The sequence below is a fragment of the Eriocheir sinensis genome, chromosome 10 (assembly GCF_024679095.1).
Source record: "Eriocheir sinensis breed Jianghai 21 chromosome 10, ASM2467909v1, whole genome shotgun sequence".
NCBI lineage: Eukaryota > Metazoa > Arthropoda > Malacostraca > Decapoda > Varunidae > Eriocheir > Eriocheir sinensis.
Genome location: NC_066518.1, coordinates 6,041,610 through 6,063,854, shown reverse-complemented (window position 1 = coordinate 6,063,854; position 22,245 = coordinate 6,041,610). Strand labels below are relative to the sequence as shown.

The window sequence follows — 22,245 nt, the reverse complement described above, 5'->3', positions numbered from 1 at the left end:
TGGAAAATTGGTTATTTCCGCAAATAATTGGATGCAGATCAGGCCTATTGAAATCCTGGTCCCTCACAGGGTACGTGATGGATAAATACAGATTTTGCCATAGGATGAGCATTATTTTTGACACTCACTAGGGCGGACTATAGGAAACACGAAAACAATATCCACATAATAACCATACCAGATGTAAATGAGGTTGATGAAGAAAAGCGCGGCGTACACGGCCGTCAGCCAGCGCCACGGCCGCACCAAGTAGGCGGCCATCGGCATCAGCATGTAGCCGAAAGACCACGGCAGTATATAGAGGGCGCCCATGTAGTTACGCTGGCTAGGGGCGCAGATCTCCAGAGCTGTCAACAGTGCAGAACATCCATTTTAAATTTCCATTCAATTTCTTACGCAGCGATTCCCAACCGTTTCGGTGAAACTTTCTCAGTTGCGCTAGACATATCGAAAGCTTTCGATAAAGTCTGGCACAACACCTTGCTTTTTAAACTGTCCTCATTCGGATTTTATCCTTCTCTCTGTTCCTTTATCTCCTGTTTCCTTTCCGGCCGTTCTATCTCTGCTGTGGTAGACGGTCACTGTTCTTTCCCTAAACCTATTAACAGTGGTGTTCCACAGGGCTCTGTCCTATCACCCACTCTCTTCCTGTTATTTATCAATGATCTTTCCACAACAAACTGTCCAATCCATTCATACGCTGACGACTCCACTCTGCATTATTCAACTTTATTCAACAGAAGACCCTCTCAACAGGAATTGCAAGACTCCAGATTGGAGCCTGCAGAACGCTTAACCTCAGACTTTGCTATCATTTCCGATTGGGGTAAAAGGAACCTTGTGTCCTTCAGTGCCTCAAAAACCCAAATCCTCCATCTATCAACTCGACACAATCTTCCAAACACCTATCACCTATTCTTCGACAACACTCAGCTGTCCTTCTTCAACACTAAACATCCTCGGTCTATCCTTAGCTCAAAATCTCAACTGGAAACTTCACATCTCCTCTCTCATTAAATCAGCTTCCTCGAGACTGGGCGTTCTGTATCGTCTCCGCCAATTCTCCCCTGCACAGATGCTTTCCATATATAAGGGCCTTGTCCGCCCTCGTATGGAGTATGCATCTCACGTCTGGGGGGGTTCCACTCACACACTTCTCTTGGACAGAGTGGAGTCTAAGGCTCTTCGTCTCATCAGCTCCCCTTCTCTTACTGATAGCTTTCTACCTCTTAAATTCCGCCGCCATGTTGCATCTCTTTCTATCTTTTATCGATATTTTCATGCTGACTACTCTTCTGAACTTGCTAACTGCATGCCTCCCCCCCTCCCGCGGCCCCGCTGCACACGACTTTCTACTCAAGCTCATCCCTATACTGTCCAAACCCCTTATGCAAGAGTTAACCAGCATTTTCACTCTTCCATCCCTTATACTGGTAAACTCTGGAACAGCCTTCCTTCGTCTGCATTTCCTCCTGCCTATGACTTGACCTCTTTCAAGAAGAGTGTATGAAGACACCTCTCCATCCGAAATTGACCTCTCTTTTGGCCACTCTATACTTTTCGCTGTATGGGTGCTACAGTTGGCGTGCTTTTTTTTTTTTCTACATTTTCTTTTTTGTTGCCAGTGAGTTGCTCTCAGTGCTGTAAATTTTTTTTAAAAATCGAGTGCCACTTGAGGAGACATTTCAAGTCCTAGGGGGAGACTATGAGAGGAATGGGGAATAGATGTAAAGATGAGTACAATACCAGTACGTCCTCCTATTACAATCACGTTTTTTTTTTTTTTTTATATAATGCCAAGGGGAAAGCAAAATATGAATTAAAAACAATCTCACAAAGCACTGCTCTTGCAAACAAGAGACAGAAGAAGCTTGCAAAAGCATTGTTTTTTTCTTTACATCCTTTTTGAAAGAACTTGATTCATAGGAAATGCCGACGAAGAAAGAAATGAAAGTATAAAGATATTAATTTGACACTTTCAATAGGGAGTTAGACAGTGAGCAAATTATTATTGTTTTCTCGGTTAACTCACCTAATACAAAGCCAGCAATGTAGGTTATCAATTGGAGGATCTCAATAATCGCCTTTAATATAATGTAGACTGTGATGTTTGGTGCCAAGGCCAGCACGAAGCTCATAACGATGTTGATGAGGCAGGCGACGACCAAGGCAGACCGCCTGCCCGTGCTGCATGTCCGGGAAGATATCACACTTGTAGACATGAGGATCCTATGCCACAGTTATAACCCTCTTCCACTACTTTAACCAAACGTAAATATTGTAAAGCTCATCCAGCATTGCAACCATACACACGTAAATATTATGAACCCCACCCAATATTGTAACCATTCACAATTTTTTTTTTTTAAATCTCATCCAGTTATACAGACACACATCGTAAATATTGTAACGTAGCCTAACCCAGCACTGCAACCACACACATTCACCCAGTATTGCAACCACATGTAAATATTGTCTACCTCATCCAGTATTCCACCACACACGTAAATATTGTAAACCCCATCTAGTACTGTAACCACACGTGTACATATTGTAAACCTCATTCGTTTTATGTGCTGTAAGTTTTGTGGTGTTTTATGTGTTCTTATTACCTTGTACGTATTCTGCGCTTTTGTTTAGTGTGTATTTTCATTCTGAGTTTAAAATATAGTCCAGTGTGCTTTATAGATTTCAACTGTTTTAGTTATTTTTATTTGTTTGTTTATTTTTAACGTGTTTCTTGTGTGTTTTATTCGTTTAAAGTGCTGCATGTTTTGTGGTGCTAAGTGTTTTTATTAACTTGTACGTATTCTGCGTTTTTGTCTTGTGTATATTTTCATTCTGAATTTTAAAGAAATACTATTTTTTGGACCATTTTGTTAAATAGAGATCGATGCGTTTTTATTGTAAGTTGTGGTCAATAAATATCTATCTATCTATCTATCTGTGTGTGTGTGTGTGTGTGTGTGTGTGTGTGTGTGTGTGTGTGTGTGTGTGTGTGTGTGTGTGTGTGTGTGTTTCTTCAAATCTCTACTGGTTTCTCTGTGTATCTTTTGCACATTTATCTTTTTTACTTTAGTCCACACCAGCCAACAAATCCTTGAAGCACCTCAACTTTCTCTATTCAACGTCTTTCTAGATGAATTATTTACCTTTTGCATAATGTGTATAAAAGTTTATCATGGTGTAGTGTTTTGTTCTAAAACAAACCACAAAAGTAAATTTAAACAACTCCACGAGTGGTCGGTGCTAAGGGTAGACGTCGCCTGGCCATGACTAAATATCTATTAAGGCAGTGTGAAGCATAGGAAGCAGGTACATTACATATCTAAGATGTGGCTGCACAGCAGACTGGCGAAGAAACCGCCAACAGAGACGGCAGCTTGACTGCTGGCGTACAAGTGCCTTCGATCACACACCAGGTCCCACTGCGAGAAATAGATAGAGAGATAGACAGAGAAAAAAAGTATTCCAAAATAAGTTTCAGAATGCCTGCAACAAGCTGTTGTATACAAAAGAAGCCAGAGAATACACCAGAAGACAGCCAACAAATCATCCCCAGAGTGAGTAAGTCAGCAATAACCAAGCGCATCCCAAGTCCACCTCGGTGACGTAGGTGTCCGGATGTTGTGAGTGGTTGAAGCTCCGGGATGGACAGGCGAGTGTGTCGTTGGAAGCCAGCAGCAGCGATGCGTTGGCCATGGCGCCCTCGTAACCCAGCGCCGCTGCGGCCTCGTAATTGTAGTCCCTCATGACGCAGCCGTCCAGCCGTCCCGTGTCGCTCCTGTCAGGCAGGGGCGAGTTAGATTGCTACTGCCTCGGCCCAGACGAGAACAGTAACACTAAGAATATAAGCAGGAGGGGGATATATGGAGCAAAACAGTCCTCGGAAGCGCCACAGCGGCCAGAGTGGAGTCTGTGCCGACAAAAGGTTCCGTTGAGATGTATTCGCTGTCGTGTACAGACGTGACTTGAGGCTTTACAGTAACATGACAGGATCCAAAGCTGCATTAAATCGCAATAATTCCTATGCCGTATAGAAGAGCCAAACTTTATTTTTGGTCTCCTTCCTTTTTTTTTTTATAAATCGGTGTTTGTAACCTTGTGATGAAAAATACTCTTCAAAGAACTTTTCTGCTACTGATAACTCATCTGCGAATAGTAACACAGGAATAAACACAAGGTGAAATATTTGTACAATATGCATTATATATTTTTATGGAAAATATGAGTGCTGTAATTAGGTTTACAAAAGCTACCCTGTTTATGTGATATATGTCTCATAAACAGGGTAGCTCGTATACGAGCTTAACTCGGGTCCCGAAAAGGTCAGAACAAATAGGTAAGCACGTCACCTGGTGGGGATGGCGAAGGATATTATCTGTTGTTGGGTCCAGTTGGCACCGAGGAGCGGCGCCACGCTACACCAGTGATCGGGAGTGGCGCCCACCAGCTGGTACGTCATGTTGCTCGACGCCAAAGGAACGTTGCCTGTGTGTGTGTGTGTGTGTGTGTGTGTGTGTGTGTGTGTGTGTGTGTGTGTGTGTGTGTAATAATAATAATAATAATAATAATAATAATAATAATAATAATAATAATAATAATAATAATAATAATAATAATAATAATAATAATAATAATAATAATAAACGGTTTATTGAGAATAAAAGGCAGCCTTGCGGCTGAAAATATACAAACATACATAGCAATAACAACAAGACACAAGGTAACAAGCAATTGACCTTGGATACGAGGCAGCAAGGGACAAGGGGGAACATGTATTGTCAAATGTAAACTAACAAACCAGCTAAGTTTGCGAGTGGGAGAGCGTGTTGATGATATTGACTATGGTGAATATGGTACTATTCTTTATATCTCTGTTCTAGCCCTGATGGGGATCAAGCGGAAGACATTCCTCGTCGACCTTTGAGGTTGAGGGGCTGGGGGAGGGAGGAGGTTTAGGTGGGCGAGAAGCCGCCGCCCGAACTTCTCAAGTGTCATGACAAATTGGTCACATAGCTTGGACATGCCCAGGGCTTGAAGTGCCTCCTCGCAGGTTGTGTAGACAGTGCCAAGTTTAGTCCTCAATTCTCTCTTGTGCACTCTCTCCACCTTTTCTCTCTGAGTAGCCGTAAGACTAGATGACCAGGCAGGTGAGGCGTACGTGAGCTTGGGGAGAATGAAGGCTTTATAGATATGAGTCAACTCACAAGAAGGAACTCCCAGAGATTTTAGTCGTCTGAGAAGGTAGAGGCGGTAAGTAACAGCTCAGGTGACCGTGGGAACGTGAGCCTCCTTGTTAAGTTCGTTATTAATTGTGACGACAAGGAGCTTGGTTGTCCGCACCACCTGGAGGCGTGTTGGCCAATGGTGATAGTGGGAGGTATGTCGTTTTGTGGTCCCAGGTTGATGCGCATCACCTCAATTTTGGCAGTGTTGATAGTGACATCGTTGGTGAACTTTCACCGCTTCAGCTTGTTGATGGTGTCCTGAAGCTCGCTAAAGTCAGGTTTGGCGCTATTTACTTCGACAGCAGTGGTGGAGTTGTAGACGTTCTTCCAGCGGTGGCCTGTGTCAGTCAGGGCGTCATTGATGAGGATAAGGAAGCAGAGCGGCCCCATCCTCGTCCTCAGGTACTCCACATGTTATGGGCTGGGGAGGGGAGGTGGTGGAGCGGTAGCGAACGCCCTGGCTTCGTTGACAGAAAACTTGCCAGCCACTCCACAAGGCTTGGACGCACTCCAAGCTTCACTGCTTTTTCAATTATTAAGTGTTGATTGACAAGATCAAAAGCCTCAGTAAAATCAATGAAAGTTAGTGACTGCAGCTTTCCTCTTTTCGAGAGATTTATAAACAAAATCCAGAAGACTAGCAAAGCAGTGTGTAGTGGAAGTAGATTTGATGCTGCCAAATTGTTGGGGATCAATGTGACGGGCAATATCAGCATAAGTCCAGTCAAACACAAAACTCTCGCATATATGGCTGGGCATGTTGGTAATGGATATGACCCTGAACTCATTATAAGAGGTGGGGTGAGTGGTTTTGGGGAGGGGGGGAGACATATGAAGTCTTCCAATCCGAGGAGCAAATGCTCTGACGGGGAGAGACACTAATTATGGAGGTGAGAGGCTTTGACATCTCGGTGGACAATTCTTTGCACAGTTTTACTGGGAGGTCATTTGGTGTCACGGGTGTCACGGACCTCTTCACCCGAAGGTGCTGGAGGCGTTTGGCTACCTCATACTCTTCCACTGGGCCAGGGAGGGGGAGGGACTGGTAACAAGGCCGAGAGGCGGGTAGAGTCAGGGGGGCGAGAATCTAGCATATGTTTGAAAAGTGTGAGTTTATGGTCTCTGCTGCCTCCCTCTCCGTCAGTGAGGTATGGAACACAGGGGAGGGTGGTTAGTGTGTGTTTATTTTGGCCCGTCAGGTCTTTGATTTTCTTATACCACTGACTGATGTTGGTTTGCCTTAAGTGTTCTGTTTTTTTGTTTTTTGTGGGATAGTATGCCTTTATGGCTGCTTTGACTCCCCTAATCACTTTGTTCCTGAGCGACTTGTACTTGCCACTGTCACCACATTTAAAGGCACTGGTTCTCCTGCATTAATCTCTTGATACGCGATGTCATCCTGAGCGCATCAGCTTGATGGATTTGCAGTTTTCTGCTGGAGGGAGCGATGGTATGTTTCCATTACTGTGTCTTGATATTTCGTCCAATTCCACATACACAGACTCAATCACCCCAGTCCACGGGTGGTGTGTTATCCACTGGCCACAGTCACGGATGCTTGTGTCGGAGAGCGGACGATAAGTCTTAGTAACGGTCTTATGAAAGGGAGGCGTGGTAGGGGAGGGCACCCACAACACTGATAGATGGGGGCTGCGGCCGAAGGCAGGTGTGTGTGTGTGTGTGTGTGTGTGTGTGTGTGTGTGTGTGTGTGTGTGTGTGTGTAATTCACCTCTTGGTCTGCTGCGGGTCTCTCGAGACAGCCAGCCGTTCCCCTACGGAAGGAGCTCAGAGCTCAGTGACCGATCTTTGGGGAGGACTGAGACCACTCACACACAACACACCGCGACAATGAGGTCACAACTCCTCGCCTTACGTCGCGTACCTACTCACTGCTAGGTGAACAGGGGCTACACGTGAAAGAAGATAAACCCAACTTATCTTCACCCGGCCGGGGAATCGAACCCCGGTCCTTCTGGTTGTCAGGCAGACGCTCTAACAAAAGAAGAACATAAGAACGTAGGAGTCTGCAAGAGGCCGGTAGGCCTGTACAAGGCAGCTCCTTTGAACCTAAGCTCCCGTGTATCTAACCCCACCTAATATCGCTGTCCATGAATTTATTTAACCTATTTTTGAATGTGACAATTGTATTGGCACTCACCACATGACTGCTAAGCCTATTCCACTCATCCACCACCCTGTTAGTAAACCAATTTTTGCCTATGTCCCTGTTGAATCTGAATTTATCCAGTTTAAACCCATTACTTCGTGTCCTACCCGGTTCTCTTACCAACAAAACCATATGAATATCCCCCTTATTAAAGCCCTTCATCCATTTATAAACCTCGATCATGTCTCCACGCACCCTTCGCCTTTCTAGAGAATGCAAGTTTAACTGTTTGAGTCTTTCCTCGCATGACAAGTTTCTCAACCCCTGAATCATCTTAGTCATCCTCCTCTGCACCGATTCTAACATTTTGATATCCATTCTACAGTAAGGTGACCAGAACTGAACCGCATAGTCAAGATGAGGTCTAAGTAATGATAAATATAGTTTGAGGAAGACTTCGGGGCTTCTGTTGCTTACGCTCCTTGAAATAAATCCCAGTACCCTATTTGCTCGATTTCTAGCTTGAATGCATTGTGCCCTTGGACGGAGATCAGAGCTCACTAAAACCCCTAAATCCCTCTCGCACCCAGACCTGCTTATGAGAGTGTCATTTAAGCAATAGTTATGAAAGGGGTTGTTCCTACTTACACTCAGAATACTGCACTTCCCTACATTGAACTCCATCTGCCATTTATCCGCCCAGTCATACAATCTGTTTAGTCTGTTTAGTTCATCCTGGAACCACTGAGCTACCGGGCCGGTGTGTGTGTGTGTGTGTGTGTGTGTGTGTGTGTGTGTGTGTGTGTGTGTGTGTGTGTAAACTCGGTTAGTACTGGTTTGCTTATTAATAATACTCGTGCTACAAACAACACCGCACATCATTAAGAAGGTTGATGTGGATTATGTGGATAATTATTAAATCCTTGTGCTACTTTATGTGTATTACTGCGTTGTCATTACTATGCTGACGGCAAACACTCGCGTGATAAGCAGCACAACACAAGAAAGAAGGTTGCTGCTTCCCTATAAGGCCCCCTTCAGTAAACGCTTCTAATATATCAGTGAGGTGAACGGAGGAGGAGGTCATCAATAAATGGTGCACTGTGCTGTTCCACTCCCGTAAGAAAATCGCTGCCGTCAGAAAGGAGTTCTATCAATCAGGTGTTTTTATTTATTTAATTAATTATATTTTAATGGAAATGAAGTGTATGATTAATTTGGAGATAATTCCAACAACCTTCTTCACTAATTCAGTCACAGTACAAGGTAATTCATATATGTACTATTTTCTTCTGTAGGGCTTTTTGGTGCAACCTCAAGGTGAGGTTAGGTTATGCCTGGTTTAAGTTTGGACATAGTGTAAATGAAGGTCACTTATCCTGAAGCGCACAGAAATTATGAATGACTTTAAACTAGAAAATACTGCAGCGCAGAGATAAACCAAACCTAAACCTAGTAGTAGTAACGTAACCATACCAAATTTTGTAGAGTAGCAATATAAATAAACTCAAAAGGAATGAATACAGTAAAAAAAATAAACCACCAAAACTATAATTAGGAAAGCCTTTCATTTGCATTTATGATTGATTCACAATGAAGAACAATATGGTATTAATCATTAATTCTGTATTGGACCTTTTAGGTGCTGGTGGGCCACAAGCACCTCCCCTTGATCCAGTTGACCTGAAAGTGGAAGAGATACTTAGGGAGAAGAATGAAACTGTTGACGGCGTTGTTACTTTGGATATAACCGATATCTCGTTGATGTAAGTATAGTGTTCTGTGGCTACTTCATATTCAAGCAAGCATGACCAGTATTGGCAAGAATTTCTGGCAGCGCCTTTTTATGAATAAAGGTTGTGATGCACTCCACCATACAACGTGGGATATTAATGACTAGTGTGACTATCATCACACCTGTTTTCAGGACTACCTAGCCTACTACTTCTTGAACAAACATGCCGATAGAAACTTATCAACTTTAAAATAGTAATACTTCCCTGCATTTTAAAATCGCAGAAATGAGTAACTGTAATGGAAAGATTATCAGTGATGCTTAGCAAATAGATTTGAAGAAAAATAATGCTTTAATCATTATAGTGAGTTGGGTGTGATTCTAAAGTTTTACCAAGACAGGTATGGCACACCAACAGCTACCTTCTTTTCATTTAAAGGGTTATAACACGTCTAACCTATGAGACTGTGGTCAGATAGTGTTAAGATTGTTTCATTTTAAGGATAATAACAAAGATTTTGCATAAATACCACGACACGACAGTTGTATTCCAACGTTAAGTGTCGTGGTATTTATACACAGTCAATTTCTTGTATGATAAAACGCCAACCTAACCTAACCTAAACCTAACCTTACCTATTTGTTTGGTCAGGTTTAGGTTGGATTAGGTGAGGTTTAGGTTATGATTGAATATATATATATATATATATCTATATATATATATATATATATATATATATATATATATATATATATATATATATATATATATATATATACACCTAACATAACACTCTCAACTTAGCTTGACCTATACTATTTTCACGAGAAACTGGCGGGTGGGGGTAGTAGCAGTTGGGGGTCAGCCCCGCCCCTCACTTTGCCACACTCAACACCTCTCGTTTTTTATAGTATGTCAGCTGTGTACTACCTTCAAATGAATCTAATTACATAACTGGATAATCCAATATGGTCATATAGTGTTAAGATTGTTCAGTTTTTAGGATAAGAACAAAGATTTTGCATCAATACCACGTCACGACAGTTGTATTCAAACACTGTCATGTGCCGTGGTATTTATACAAAATCCTTGTTGTTATTCTAAAAACTAAACAATCTTAATATATGACCTTATTGCATTATCCAGTTACTTGATTAAATTTATTTGCAGGTAGTAAACAGCTGACATATCAGAGGAAACGATAGGTGTTGAGTGTGGCAAGGTGCCGGGCGGGGCTGACCCCCAGCTGCTACTACTGCACGGAGGTTGGAAGAGAACTGACCCCATCCCCCCCTGCCCCCTACTCAAAACAGCCTGTGGACGTGTGGCGTGCGCCATCTGAAAAAAAGACGTCGGAAATGAGGAGACCTGGTACTGTAGATCTTGCTACTACACCCACGCCGCGCGGGTTAGCAGTGCACGCAGCACTGCCGCGCGGGAGTTAACGGCGGAATTTTCAGTGAAGCTCTTCCCTCTTCGTCGAAGCGTCGCTTAGAGAGTGTGTTTCCGTGAAGAGATATTTTCAAACCCTAGTTTCTCTTCCCCCTTCGAAACAATCTTTCCGTGTAGTGTTGGTACTACTGCAAATCAAACAAACGTTGAAAACCGAAACATTAATGCATTTTAGGTACATTTCTATAATGGAAAATATTGTGTGGCAAGTACTTATGTAAGCAGTGCTTGATACAGTGACATACACTTTATATAGCAGAAAATTTACATTGATGGGCTTAATTAGTTGGTATCTGTGGCTATGTTTGCTTCGCTCTGATATCGTCCCGTTACCTGTGGGCGGAGCTTAGGAGACCTCGTTAGAATAAACTGCTTTTATTTTCTTTATTTTCCTCCTGTTCCATGAGATCTCTTTCTCCCTTCGTTATTTCTCCCTTATAAATATATTTTTAACTAGCTTTAGAGCTCCTATCAGTGGGTGGAAAATGGTATCATCTATATTGCTGAGCTTTGCTAAGCTCCACCCACAGGTGACGTCACGAGTTTGGAGATTGGCTGTGGGAAGCCCAGCACGGAGTACCACATAGCACCACATATTCATACAGACTTGTGAAACATTCGCCCGGAGGCCGAAGCCTAGCTGTCAGTCCGTCACTTTTAAATTTGTCCCAGCACTCTTCATGCTTATGGTTTGAAGTGCCCGCCCTACAAACGCTTAAAAAGGAGAACTGTTGTGAATAGTTGAGTCTGAAGGGCGGGGCATGCTGGCTTGGAGGTGCGTTCCAGTGTTGGCTTAAATTATCATGGGAACCGTGAAGTCTTGAATAAACAGAAAAAAATAATGTTTCTCGCATTGTATGACTTTTTATATAAGGCCTAAAAAATTTAAATTGTTCTTATACCCAATTAATAATACAGCAACATGGAAAAATGTTGTAATAAAGCATTAAATGTGCGAAGATATTAGCGAAGAGCGGGCCTTCACCTCCTCTTCGTCAAGAGAGGAAATTAGTTCATTTCTTTCCCGCTCGCCGCTTCGCGCGCTGCATCAAAGACACTCCTCGTCACTGAGCATACCATTTGGTCCACGAAGCCTCGTTTCCTCGCGGGAAGGGGGAAGAGAATCACTGAGAATACGGCCGTAAGCCGCGCGGCTAGCGTGTGAAGGGCCCCATTGAACTCTACTAATCCATATCAGACCCCATGACATACCGTTTTTCGCAAATATCTTTCAAACGAAGACTCGGATCAGCATGGTGCTGTGGCACGGATTGTTTCACACACTCCGCTAATTTTTGACGCTATTGTGCACTGCCAGATGCGGTTAATTATGGCGTTTACTCTTGACTGTGATGGTAAAACCTACGCGAGCCACTTACACATTCGGACAGGTGAGGCGTGACGTATTTATGACGTGTATCCACCAACTACCTCCACCCCTGGCTTCCCCTACTCCCACCCCTCTCATTCCCTCCCTCCTACCCTCCTCTCTCTCTCTCTCTCTCTCTCTCTCTCTTTTTTCCACTTGCGCTGTACACGATATATGAACCCATGCACACATGTGACTTGAATTAATGGCAGATAAGTAGAAATTATATGCTGATTAAGGTTGGATAGTTTACGCAAGCAATCGTAATTGATGTTATTGCTTGTTTCACCGTTACACCGTATTTGGTAAGTGAAAAAGGTACGTAACATGGTAAGTATCAGGCACGCTGCCGATAGACGGCTGATACCCACGTCCTGTGGAGGAAGGAGTTTTTCATCGCTGTCAGCCATGACCAACATACTACGATGTCCGCGTGGGTGCAAAGGAGTCATTGCACTACGACTCTTCCATATATCTGACCAAGAGAATATCGAGAACAAATTAAGGATAAGTGTGAATAGGTAAATAATGAATCAAAGTTATATTTCGTAGTTACAGATAAAACAGTCGTGTGCATAAAACACCCAACCATACTTAGCATATACTTTCGAGATATTCGCCATTATAGACAAGTCATAGGTGTGCATAACTTCACCTCTCATGTACACTGTGTGAGAGAGAGAGAGAGAGAGAGAGAGAGAGAGAGAGAGAGAGAGAGAGAGAGAGAGAGGGTGGGAGTAGGGGAAGCCAGGGGTGGAGGTAGTTGGTGGATACACGTCACAAATACGTCACGCCTCACCTGTCCGAATGTGTAAGTGGCTCGCGTAGGTTTTGCCATCACAGTCAAGAGTAAACGCCATAATTAACCGCATCTGGCAGTCCACAATAGCGTCAAAAATTAGCGGAGTGTGTGAAACAATCCGTGCCACAGCACCATGCTGATCCGAGTCTTCGTTTGAAAGATATTTGCGAAAAACGGTATGTCATGGGGTCTGATATGGATGGTAGTGATTTCTAAACCGCGCCTGAAAAATCGCGCGGGAGAAAACCGCTCGTGTGAAGGGGGCCTAAACATAGCTGACACTCGTGTGACAAATACACACAACACAGAACAGGGTGGCATCATGCGTGCGTGCGTGCGTGCGTACGTACCAACGGCACAGACGAACACCACCATGATCGTCCAGCGGCCGTAAGGGCCCACCACCTTCATCAGGTCCTCGAAGGTCGTCGCCCCCGCCAGCGGATCGTCATGGTCCTTCTGAGCCTCGCGGGGGTCGTCCTTGAACCCTTCCTCTGTGGCTGGTTCAGGAGCATTTGTATCCATCTTTCCTGTGCGACAAGGAGGCCATTATGCAGCGTCATGTTTACACCTCCTGTGAACTATATTCGTCACCCTTACGTGGCTTACTCTATCCTGTCAGGGGTTGAGGGAAGGTCATTAATGTAATCTTTCCTGGACTCAGGGTCTGTGAGGTAAAGTGCTAAGTACATCGCTCCAGGGCCTGGACGGCCTTGGTGGCCCCAAAATGATTCCATCACAACATTATCATGTAAAACAAACAACAGTATGGTGATCGAATAAATAGCTACCAGCTGTCACTTCCTTATATTGAAATAAGAAAAATACGTGTGTGTGTGTGTGTGTGTGTGTGTGTGTGTGTGTGTGTGTGTGTGTGTGTGTGTGTGTGTGTGCTTACCTAGTTGTATTTACCTAGTTGTAGTTTTACAGGGCCTGGGCTTACGCTCGTGTTGTCCCGTCTCCGTATCTGTATTTGTCCAACTTTTCCTTAAAGTTTTGCACACTCTTCACCGATACTACATCCTCACTTAGTGTGTTCCAAACCTCTATATTTCTTTGCGGGAAGCTATATTTCTTTATGTCTCTCAAACATCTTCCCTTCCTCAATTTTTTACTGTGTCCTCTTGTGTTCCTGGTGTTTATTCCTTCTCTTAGTATTAACTCCTCATTGTCTACTTCTTCCATTTTACTCAATAATTTATAAATTTGTATTAGGTCTCCCATTTCTTTGTTCCAATGTTGGTAGGTCCATTTCCTTTAATCTTTCTTCATATATCAATCCCTCCAGTTCTGAATCCATTTTTGTTACCATCCTTAGTATTCTTTCTAGGTTTTTTATGTGTTTCTTCTTATGGGGAGACCACACCGCCTCCGCATATTCCAGTTTTGGTCTTATCATAGTGGTTATTAACTTTTTCATCATATCCTTATCCATATAGTGGAATGCTAATCCTATATTTCTCACCATTTTATACGTATCACCGAATATCCTGTTAACATAACTCTCAGGCTTTGATTATCTTGTATTGTCACTCCCAGATCCCTCTCTTCTTGAACTTTCTTTAATATTTCTCCATCTCCCATTTTATATGTCCATTTTGGTCTCCCTTCACTCTTTTCCATTTCCATTACATGACATTTCTTCACATTGAATTACATCTCCCATTTCATACTCCATTCCCAAATCTTGTCCAGGTTATCTTGCAGAATTTCACAGTCTTTACTGTTTCTTATATGTCTTTGCAGTTTTGCATCGTCTGCAAACAGGCTCATATAACAGTTTACCCCTCTGACATATCGTTTACATATACTAGGAAAAGTAATGGTGCCAATACCGATCCTTGAGGCACTCCACTCTCTACAATTTTCCATTCCGATTTCATGTTCTTTACCACTGTTCTTATCTCTCTTCCCCTTAAGTAACTTTCCATCCAGTTCATCATTTATCCTTTCAATCCTCCTTTATTCTCCAGCTTCCATAGTAGTCTTTTATGTGGAACTTTGTCGAACGCCTTCTTCAGGTTCAAGTAAACGCAGTCAGCCCATCCGTCCCTCTCCTGTATTATGTCTGTCACTCTTGAGTAAAAGCTCAGTAAGTTTGTTACACATGAGCGCCCTTTTCTAAAGCCATATTGTTTACTTGTGATTATATTATGCTCTTCTAGAAATCTCGTCCATTGTTTACTTATCACCTCACATATTTTACATACTACACTGGTCAATGATACAGGTCTGTAGTTTAGGGGTTCTTCCTTTTTACCACTTTTGTATATAGGGACACTTCAGCCCTCCGCCACTCCTTTGGTACTTTGCCAGTTGTTATTGAGGGTTGCCGGTCAACTGAACCAGTGCCACTTGCACCAGTACCACATGCACCAGTGCCAACTGAACCAGTGGTCAACTGAACCAGTGGTCAACTGAACCAGTTGTCAAGTGAACCAGTGGTCATTTGAACCAGTGGTCATTTGAACCAGTAACCATCTGAACCAGTGTAAACTGAACCAGTACTATTTCAACCAGTGACCATCTGAACCAGTGGTCATCTGAACCAGTGCTACTTGAACCAGTGCAAACTGAACCAGTACTACTACTTGAACCAGTACTAATTCAACCAGTGACCATCTGAACCAGTGGTCATCTGAACCAGTGCTACTTGAACCAGTGCAAACTGAACCAGTACTACTACTTGAACCAGTACTAATTCAACCAGTGACCATCTGAACCAGTGGTCATTTGAACCAGTGCAACCCAGAGTGCAAACTGAACCAGTAGTACTTGAACCAGTACTAATTCAACCAGTGACCATCTGAACCAGTGGTCATCTGAACCAGTGCAACTTGAACCAGTGCAAACTGAACCAGTAGTACTTGAACCAGTACTATTTCAGCCAGTGACCGTGTAATACAATTTAACCCTTTTTCGAAGGCCGATGGTACTGTACTCCGTTGTAACCCTTTCATTACAGGTGTAACTCGTTTATGTTAGCATCCTCCCTGCACCAGCTAAACCACGCATACTGAATTAAAACAACAAATTATCCTAGGCTTTGCATTGAATTAAAACAAGAAATAACCCTAGGCTTTGTACTGAATTAAAGCAAAAATAATCCTAGGCTTTGTACTGAATTAAAGCAAAAATAATCCTAGGCTTTGTACTGAATTAAAGCAAAAATAATCCTAGGCTTTGTATTGAATTAAAACAAAAAATAATCCTAGGCTTTGTATTGAATTAAAACAAAAAATAATCCTAGGCTTTGTACTGAATTAAAGCAAAAATAACCCTAGGCTTTGTACTGAATTAAAACAAAAATAATCCTAGGCTTTGTACTGAATTAAAGCGGCTTTGTATTGAATTAAAAAAAATAATCCTAGGCTTTGTATTGAATTAAAACAAGAAATAATCCTAGGCTTTGTACTGAATTAAAGCAAAAAATAATCCTAGGCTTTGTATTGAATTAAAACAAGAAATAATCCTAGGCTTTGTACTGAATTAAAGCAAAAAATAACCCTAGGCTTTGTATTGAATTAAAACAAGAAATAATCCTAGGCTTTGTACTGAATTAAAGCAAAAAATAACCCTAGGCTTTGTATTGAATTAAAACAAAAAATAATCCTAGGCTTTGTATTGAATTAAAGCAAAAAATAATCCTAGGCTTTGTATTGAATTAAAGCAAAAAATAACCCTAGGCTTTGTACTGAATTAAAGCAAAAAATAATCCTAGGCTTTGTATTGAATTAAAACAAGAAATAAGCCTAGGCTTTGTACTGAATTAAAACAAGAAATAACCCTAGGCTTTGTACTTAATTAAAGCAGGAAATAATCCTAGGATTTGTACTGAATTTGTACTATTTCAGCCAGTGACCGTGTAATACAATTTAACCCTTTTTCGAAGGCCGATGGTACTGTGCTCCGTTGTGTAACCCTTTCATTACAGGTGTAACTCGTTTATGTTAGCATCCTCCCTGCACCAGCTTAAACCACGCGCTTATGCAAAGCCATTTTTATTTTGAGCTGGTCCCAGTCCTGCGACACGTGGAGTCGGGATGCTGTCGCGGACCTTTTTTTTTTTTTAGTTTTATATTATATTTTTATTTATTTATTTATTTTTTTACTTTTTCTTTTAGTTTTTTCTTCTTTCCTAGCTTATAACAGTTTTATATTTCCTTTTCTTGTTTTATTTATTTTATTTATTACTTTTTGTGAAATATTTTTCTCTTTGTGTTTGTAAATGAAGTGTGACCATTTTAATGTAGGTTTCCGAAGGAAATAAAAATACAGTTGAGTCACAACAAATTCTGCTGGTTCAAATAGCACTGGTTCAGATGACCACTGGTTCAGATGGTCACTGGTTGAAATAGTACTGTCTTCAAGGTACTGGTGGTTTTTTACACACTACTGGTTCAGTTGACCACTGGTTCAGTTGACCACTGGTTCAGATGACCACTGGTTCAGATGGTCACTGGTTGAAATAGTACTGTAGTACTGTTGCACTGGTTCAAGTTGCACTGGTTCGGATGGTCGCTGGTTCAAATGGTTACTGGTTCAGTTGACCACTGGTTTCAGTAGACCACTGGTTCAGTTGTCTGTTCAGTTGTTGTCTGTTTTCAGTTGGCACTGTGCGCATGGTGGTGGTGCAAGTGGCACTGGTTCAGTTGACATGGAACCGTTATTGAGCATATAATGATATCATATACCGGTCCAACCAGCTGATTTCTGCATTCTTTCAGTAAATAACCTGAGGCTCCATCCGGTCCAACTGCTTTCCTCTCTTCCAGCTCCTCCATCATTTTATATATCTCCTCTTTAGTTACTATGACTTCTTCCATATGAACATTTATCTTGTTATCTTGTGGTTCGTTGAATTGTGATTCTTTTGTAAAAACTTGCTGGAACCTTTTGTTTAGTAGCTCAGTCATGTCTTTAGGATCTCCGATTATCATATTCCCATTTATGAATCTATAAAACAGTTTAGGTTCTTCCTAGCACTTTTTGACAATATCCTTTTCATATCCTTTCTCTTCTTCTCTCTTTATTTTCACGTATTCATTTCTCGCTATCTTGAAATCTCTATTCCTTTGGTTTTTATTTCTTTTCAATCTCTTCTACGCTTTGTCTCTTTTTTTTCTTTTGCCTTAGCACATCTTGCATTAAACCAATCCTTTTTTCCTTTTTCTTTGGGTTTATATTCTGGTACATATTTCATAACTCCTGATTTATACGCCTCCATAAAAATATCATACTTTTCTTGCACCTCGCTTGTTCTCATTTACTCTTCCCAGTCTAGCTCTCCATAGTATTTCCTGAGATTTTCCATGTCTGCCTTCCTATAGTTTAACCTGTTTCTTTTATATGATTCCTCCCCCTCACTTCCTTCCTCCTCTGTTTCCATCTCTATTATCACGTGATCACTCTTTCCCAGGGGGCACCCATACCCTAATTCATTCAACAAGTGCATTCCCTTTGTTAACACCAGGTCCAGTCTCGCCGGTTCGTCGTCACTTCTGTATCCCTTAACTTAGTTGTTCTGTACAAAATTTCCTCTGTTGCCTTCTGCGATCTTAATCTTAATTTAACTGGCCTTGTTTTTCCTTCTATGTGCGGGCCCATCCTATTGATTTCTTCCACCTCCTCTTCATGGTTTTGCAGTTCTTCATCATTTAAGTTCTTAAGTAAGTCTTTTATTGATTTCAATTCTTCCTTTTCCCTTCTTGGTTTGTACATTATATTATTTTCCTTCATGCCAAATATTATTACACTCTTCTTCTTATCTGCTACATCTCTTACTAATTCTTCGTTTTTCTTTAAAGCCTTTACCACCTCTTTCTCTACGTTTTTCTTGTCTTCTTTCAGTGGTTGTTCAATTACTTCTTTGAGGACTACATTATCGTGTGTGTGTGTGTGTGTGTGTGTGTGTGTGTGTGTGTGTGTGTGTGTGTGTGTGTGTGTGTGTGTGTGCGTGCGTGCGTGCGTGCGTGCGTGCGTGCGTGTGTGTGTGTGTGTGTGTGTGTGTGTGTGTGTGTGTGTGTGTGTGTGTGTGTGTGTGTGTGTGTGTGTGTTAAACACGCAATCAATACATCTGTTATTATAATTCTGATAAAAATATTGTGAGAGCTTGTTTTGCTAACAACATTCATACTGGCTTTTTTTTTTTTTCCCCATATATACAGATACTCTGATGGCCACCAAGAAACTCTTTGGGCCCCGCTGGGCCATGGGCCGCCCAAGAAAAATTATCCAAAAATGGACGCACATCAACTTTCAAGTTATTGAGGTGCATGCACTGTAATAATTGGTTAGAAAGACATTTGGTACATTATCACAGAGTAAATAGACTCTTCTTTAGCAACCTCTTCGTTACATTTTTTGAAAAGGGGATCTAAAGTGGCATCAGAATGCATTACCCATCAGAAAAATGTCACAGCCTTGCAAGACTATACTGCTGGAAGTTACTCCTCGTGAAGCAACGCCGGAGTGTATCCAAGCTCTCCTAACGTGTTGCACTGAGCTGTGTGGAAGCACGTTCCCTGCACACCCACAAATCAGTTCAGCAACTCAGAGCTTGAGGAAACCTGCTGCTCTAGTCGTTTACTTGTATATGCCCTAAAGGCAGAGTTAGTTAACCCTCGAAGCATTGGAGAGGAATATATTAACAGGTCCGTCTTGGGAGTTGTGAGGGCTCTGGAAGAGAGGAATCTAATAATTATGAAGGATCCTAATATTCCAGTCACCAATGAGTTAAGACAAGGATCATTCACTCTAGCTAAATTACAGGCGGCCTCACCCCCTCATGCTCTTCAATTTTGACTGGCCAAGTGGCAGCCAATTACCGCGCCGGAAAAGATAAGCTTGTTTGGCCCAGGAAGCTCGCTCGGTGCTCACACTGCCTCGCAGTGTTATGGGATGCATATAAAAATATATTTACACCTCAACATCACCATGCAATTTTAATTTAACGCAATTTCACCACTGAACATGTACAGTGCCTAAACTGTCAAAGATTATGATGAGACAAAAGAAAATAGACATAAGTACACTGTTAACTTGAAAATGGATAGAAATATAAACTTGTTTTTATCGTATAAAAAAATATCTTCATTCATCACATGATATCTACGAGAAAAAAATAATTAGTCGTCTTGTGTTACAGAATGAATGTTATAGATAATGACTCAAGGATGGCAATTCTACTAAGAAAACACATGTAGGCCGTGTAGTATTCCAGATAGTATTAAAAAACTAAGAACATAACACAGTCGCGACGCCAGCGGCCAAGGCGGAAGCAAACTGACGGGTTCTGCGGTTTGATTGGCTAACATAGAGCTAATCAAAATCAAGAGAAAAAAAGTGGAGGTGTGGTCGCCTGTAATATTCTTGTGAAACAGACTTTAGTAGGGCTCCTCTTGTGTTGTACCCCAGGGCTGTAGTCCAAGTGGCCCCATTGAATCCACGGGTCGCGCCCCATCGATGCAGGGTCGCGATAGACTAACTTGTGTGCCGCAACTTCCTCACAAACAGATAGCTGAATACCAGACACCGGGGGGCACACTGCTCCTAATGTTCCTTCCTTTCTTTCTCTTTCCGTCTCCTTCCTGACTATCATAACCCTGCTGCTAGTATTGGGTCGCCTTTTCATCATGCACAAATCGACAACAGTATCAGGCGTCAAAAGGCACACCGATTTTAATACTATCAAGAGGCCTCACAATAGGCCGAGAAGGAAAAACCTTAAGTAAATCTGTAGCAGTCACCGCTCAAATTCCGTGTTCCTTCCCCTCAGTGACAAGAAAATGGGGCGCTGCAAAGAGAGACTAAGATTCTCGGTGTTTTCATGTAATGTCCATCGTCACTGTGTCTGCCAGTCTGTCTTGTCGCGTCTTCATCGTTAACTTTCCTTGTATTCGTTTACCTTTAACTGTCCGTCCACGTTCTCTTGTTGTCCACCGTTACACATTGTTCCACACATACACCAACACTTAAATGTTAACCTACACAAACAACATTCACACAAACGCATACACAAACAAACACCTATCCTATGTGTTGTCCTTGTCGTGATGAGCTGTGTAAGTTTTGTGTGAATGTTGTTTGTGTAGGTTAACATTTAAGTGTCTCAAAAAATCAGTGAAAATGTGTTTATATCATCGTTATAAAAAAATAGAGCAGGCTTGGAAAACCAAGCCGAATTGTTATTTGAATAACAGGGGCACCAACAGCCACATGGCCTTGTACTGGTATTCTCAGATTAATGTGAAATAAGCAAGCTGCAAGACTTTCTTTCTTTTTTTTTTTTTTTTTTTTTTTACAGCAAAGGAGACAGTTCAAGGGCACAAAAAAAGTAAACATTAATAAAAAAAAAAAAGCCCGCTACTCGCTGCTCCTAAAAAGAATCCAAAGAGGTGGCCGAAAGATAGGTCAGTTTCGGGAGGAGAGGTGTCCTGATACCCTCCTCTTGAAAGAATTCAAGTCGTAGGCAGGAGGAAATACAGATGAAGGAAGATTGTTCCAGAGTTTACCAGCGTGAGGGATGAAAGAGTGAAGATGCTGGTTAACCCTTGCATAAGGGGTTTGGACAGTATAGGGATGAGCATGAGTAGAAAGTCGAGTGCAGCGGGGCCGCGGGAGGGGGGGAGGCATGCAGTTAGCAAGTTCAGAAGAGCAGTCAGCGTGGAAATATCGATAGAAGATAGAAAGAGAGGCAACACTGCGGCGGAATTTAAGAGGAAGAAGACTATCAGTATGAGGAGGAGAGCTGATGAGACGAAGAGCCTTAGCCTCCACTCTGTCCAGAAGAGCTGTGTGAGTGGAGCCCCCCCACACATGAGATGCATACTCCATACGAGGGCGGACAAGGCCCCTGTATTTGGACAGCAACTGTGCAGGGGAGAAGAACTGGCGGAGACGGTACAGAACGCCCAGCCTCAAGGAAGCTGATTTAGTAAGAGATGAGATATGAAGTTTCCAGTTGAGATTTTGAGTTAAGGATAGACCGAGGATGTTTAGTGTTGAGGAAGGTGATAGCTGGGTGTTGTCAAAGAATAGGGGATAGTTGTTTGGAAGATTGTGTCGAGTGGATAGGTGGAGAAACTGTGTTTTTGAGGCGTTGAAGGACACCAGGTTCTTCTTGCCCCAATCGGAAATAATAGTAAGGTCTGAGGCTAAGCGTTCTGCAGCCTCCAGCCTTGAGTCGTTAAGTTCCTGATGGGTGGGTCTTCTATTAAAAGAAGTTGAATAATGCAGAGTGGAATCATCGGCGTAGGAATGGATAGGACAGTTCGTTTTGGAAAGAATGTCATCAATGAACAACAGAAAAAGAGTGGGAGATAGGACAGAACCCTGTGGAACACCACTGTTAATAGATTTAGGGGAAGAACAGTGACCGTCTACCACGGCAGAAATAGAACGGTCAGAAAGGAAACTGGAGATAAAGGTACAGAGAGAAGGATAGAAACCGTAGGAGGGTAGTTTAGAAAGCAAAGATTTGTGCCAGACCCTATCAAAAGCTTTTGATATGTCCAACGCAATAGCAAAAGTTTCACCGAAACGGCTAA

At 42.2% G+C, this 22,245-nt stretch overlaps 2 protein-coding genes across 3 annotated transcripts in view; one reads left to right on the top strand and one right to left on the bottom strand.

Annotated features, from left to right (window-relative positions):
* Positions 1 to 22,245, top strand: part of LOC126996498 (probable ATP-dependent RNA helicase DDX43) — a 113,185-nt gene that overhangs the window by 58,381 nt on the left and 32,559 nt on the right. The window contains exon 2 of one of the 2 annotated variants that reach the window (XM_050857018.1): positions 8,981 to 9,104. The exons of the other annotated variant lie outside the window; for it this stretch is intronic. The gene's annotated coding sequence lies outside the window, so the exon portion shown is untranslated. The remainder of the gene's footprint in view (positions 1 to 8,980; positions 9,105 to 22,245) is intronic. 2 annotated transcript variants of the gene reach the window in all.
* The window catches only part of LOC126996503 (solute carrier family 22 member 7-like), a 22,121-nt gene continuing 1,779 nt past the window's right edge, over positions 1,904 to 22,245 (bottom strand). The window contains exons 2-6 of the mRNA XM_050857031.1: positions 13,048 to 13,227; positions 4,356 to 4,491; positions 3,604 to 3,784; positions 3,325 to 3,428; positions 1,904 to 2,187 (exon numbers count right to left, since the gene is read on the bottom strand). Of these exons, the coding sequence (XP_050712988.1) occupies positions 1,965 to 2,187; positions 3,325 to 3,428; positions 3,604 to 3,784; positions 4,356 to 4,491; positions 13,048 to 13,222 (819 nt within the window). The 5' untranslated portion in view covers positions 13,223 to 13,227 and the 3' untranslated portion in view covers positions 1,904 to 1,964. The remainder of the gene's footprint in view (positions 2,188 to 3,324; positions 3,429 to 3,603; positions 3,785 to 4,355; positions 4,492 to 13,047; positions 13,228 to 22,245) is intronic.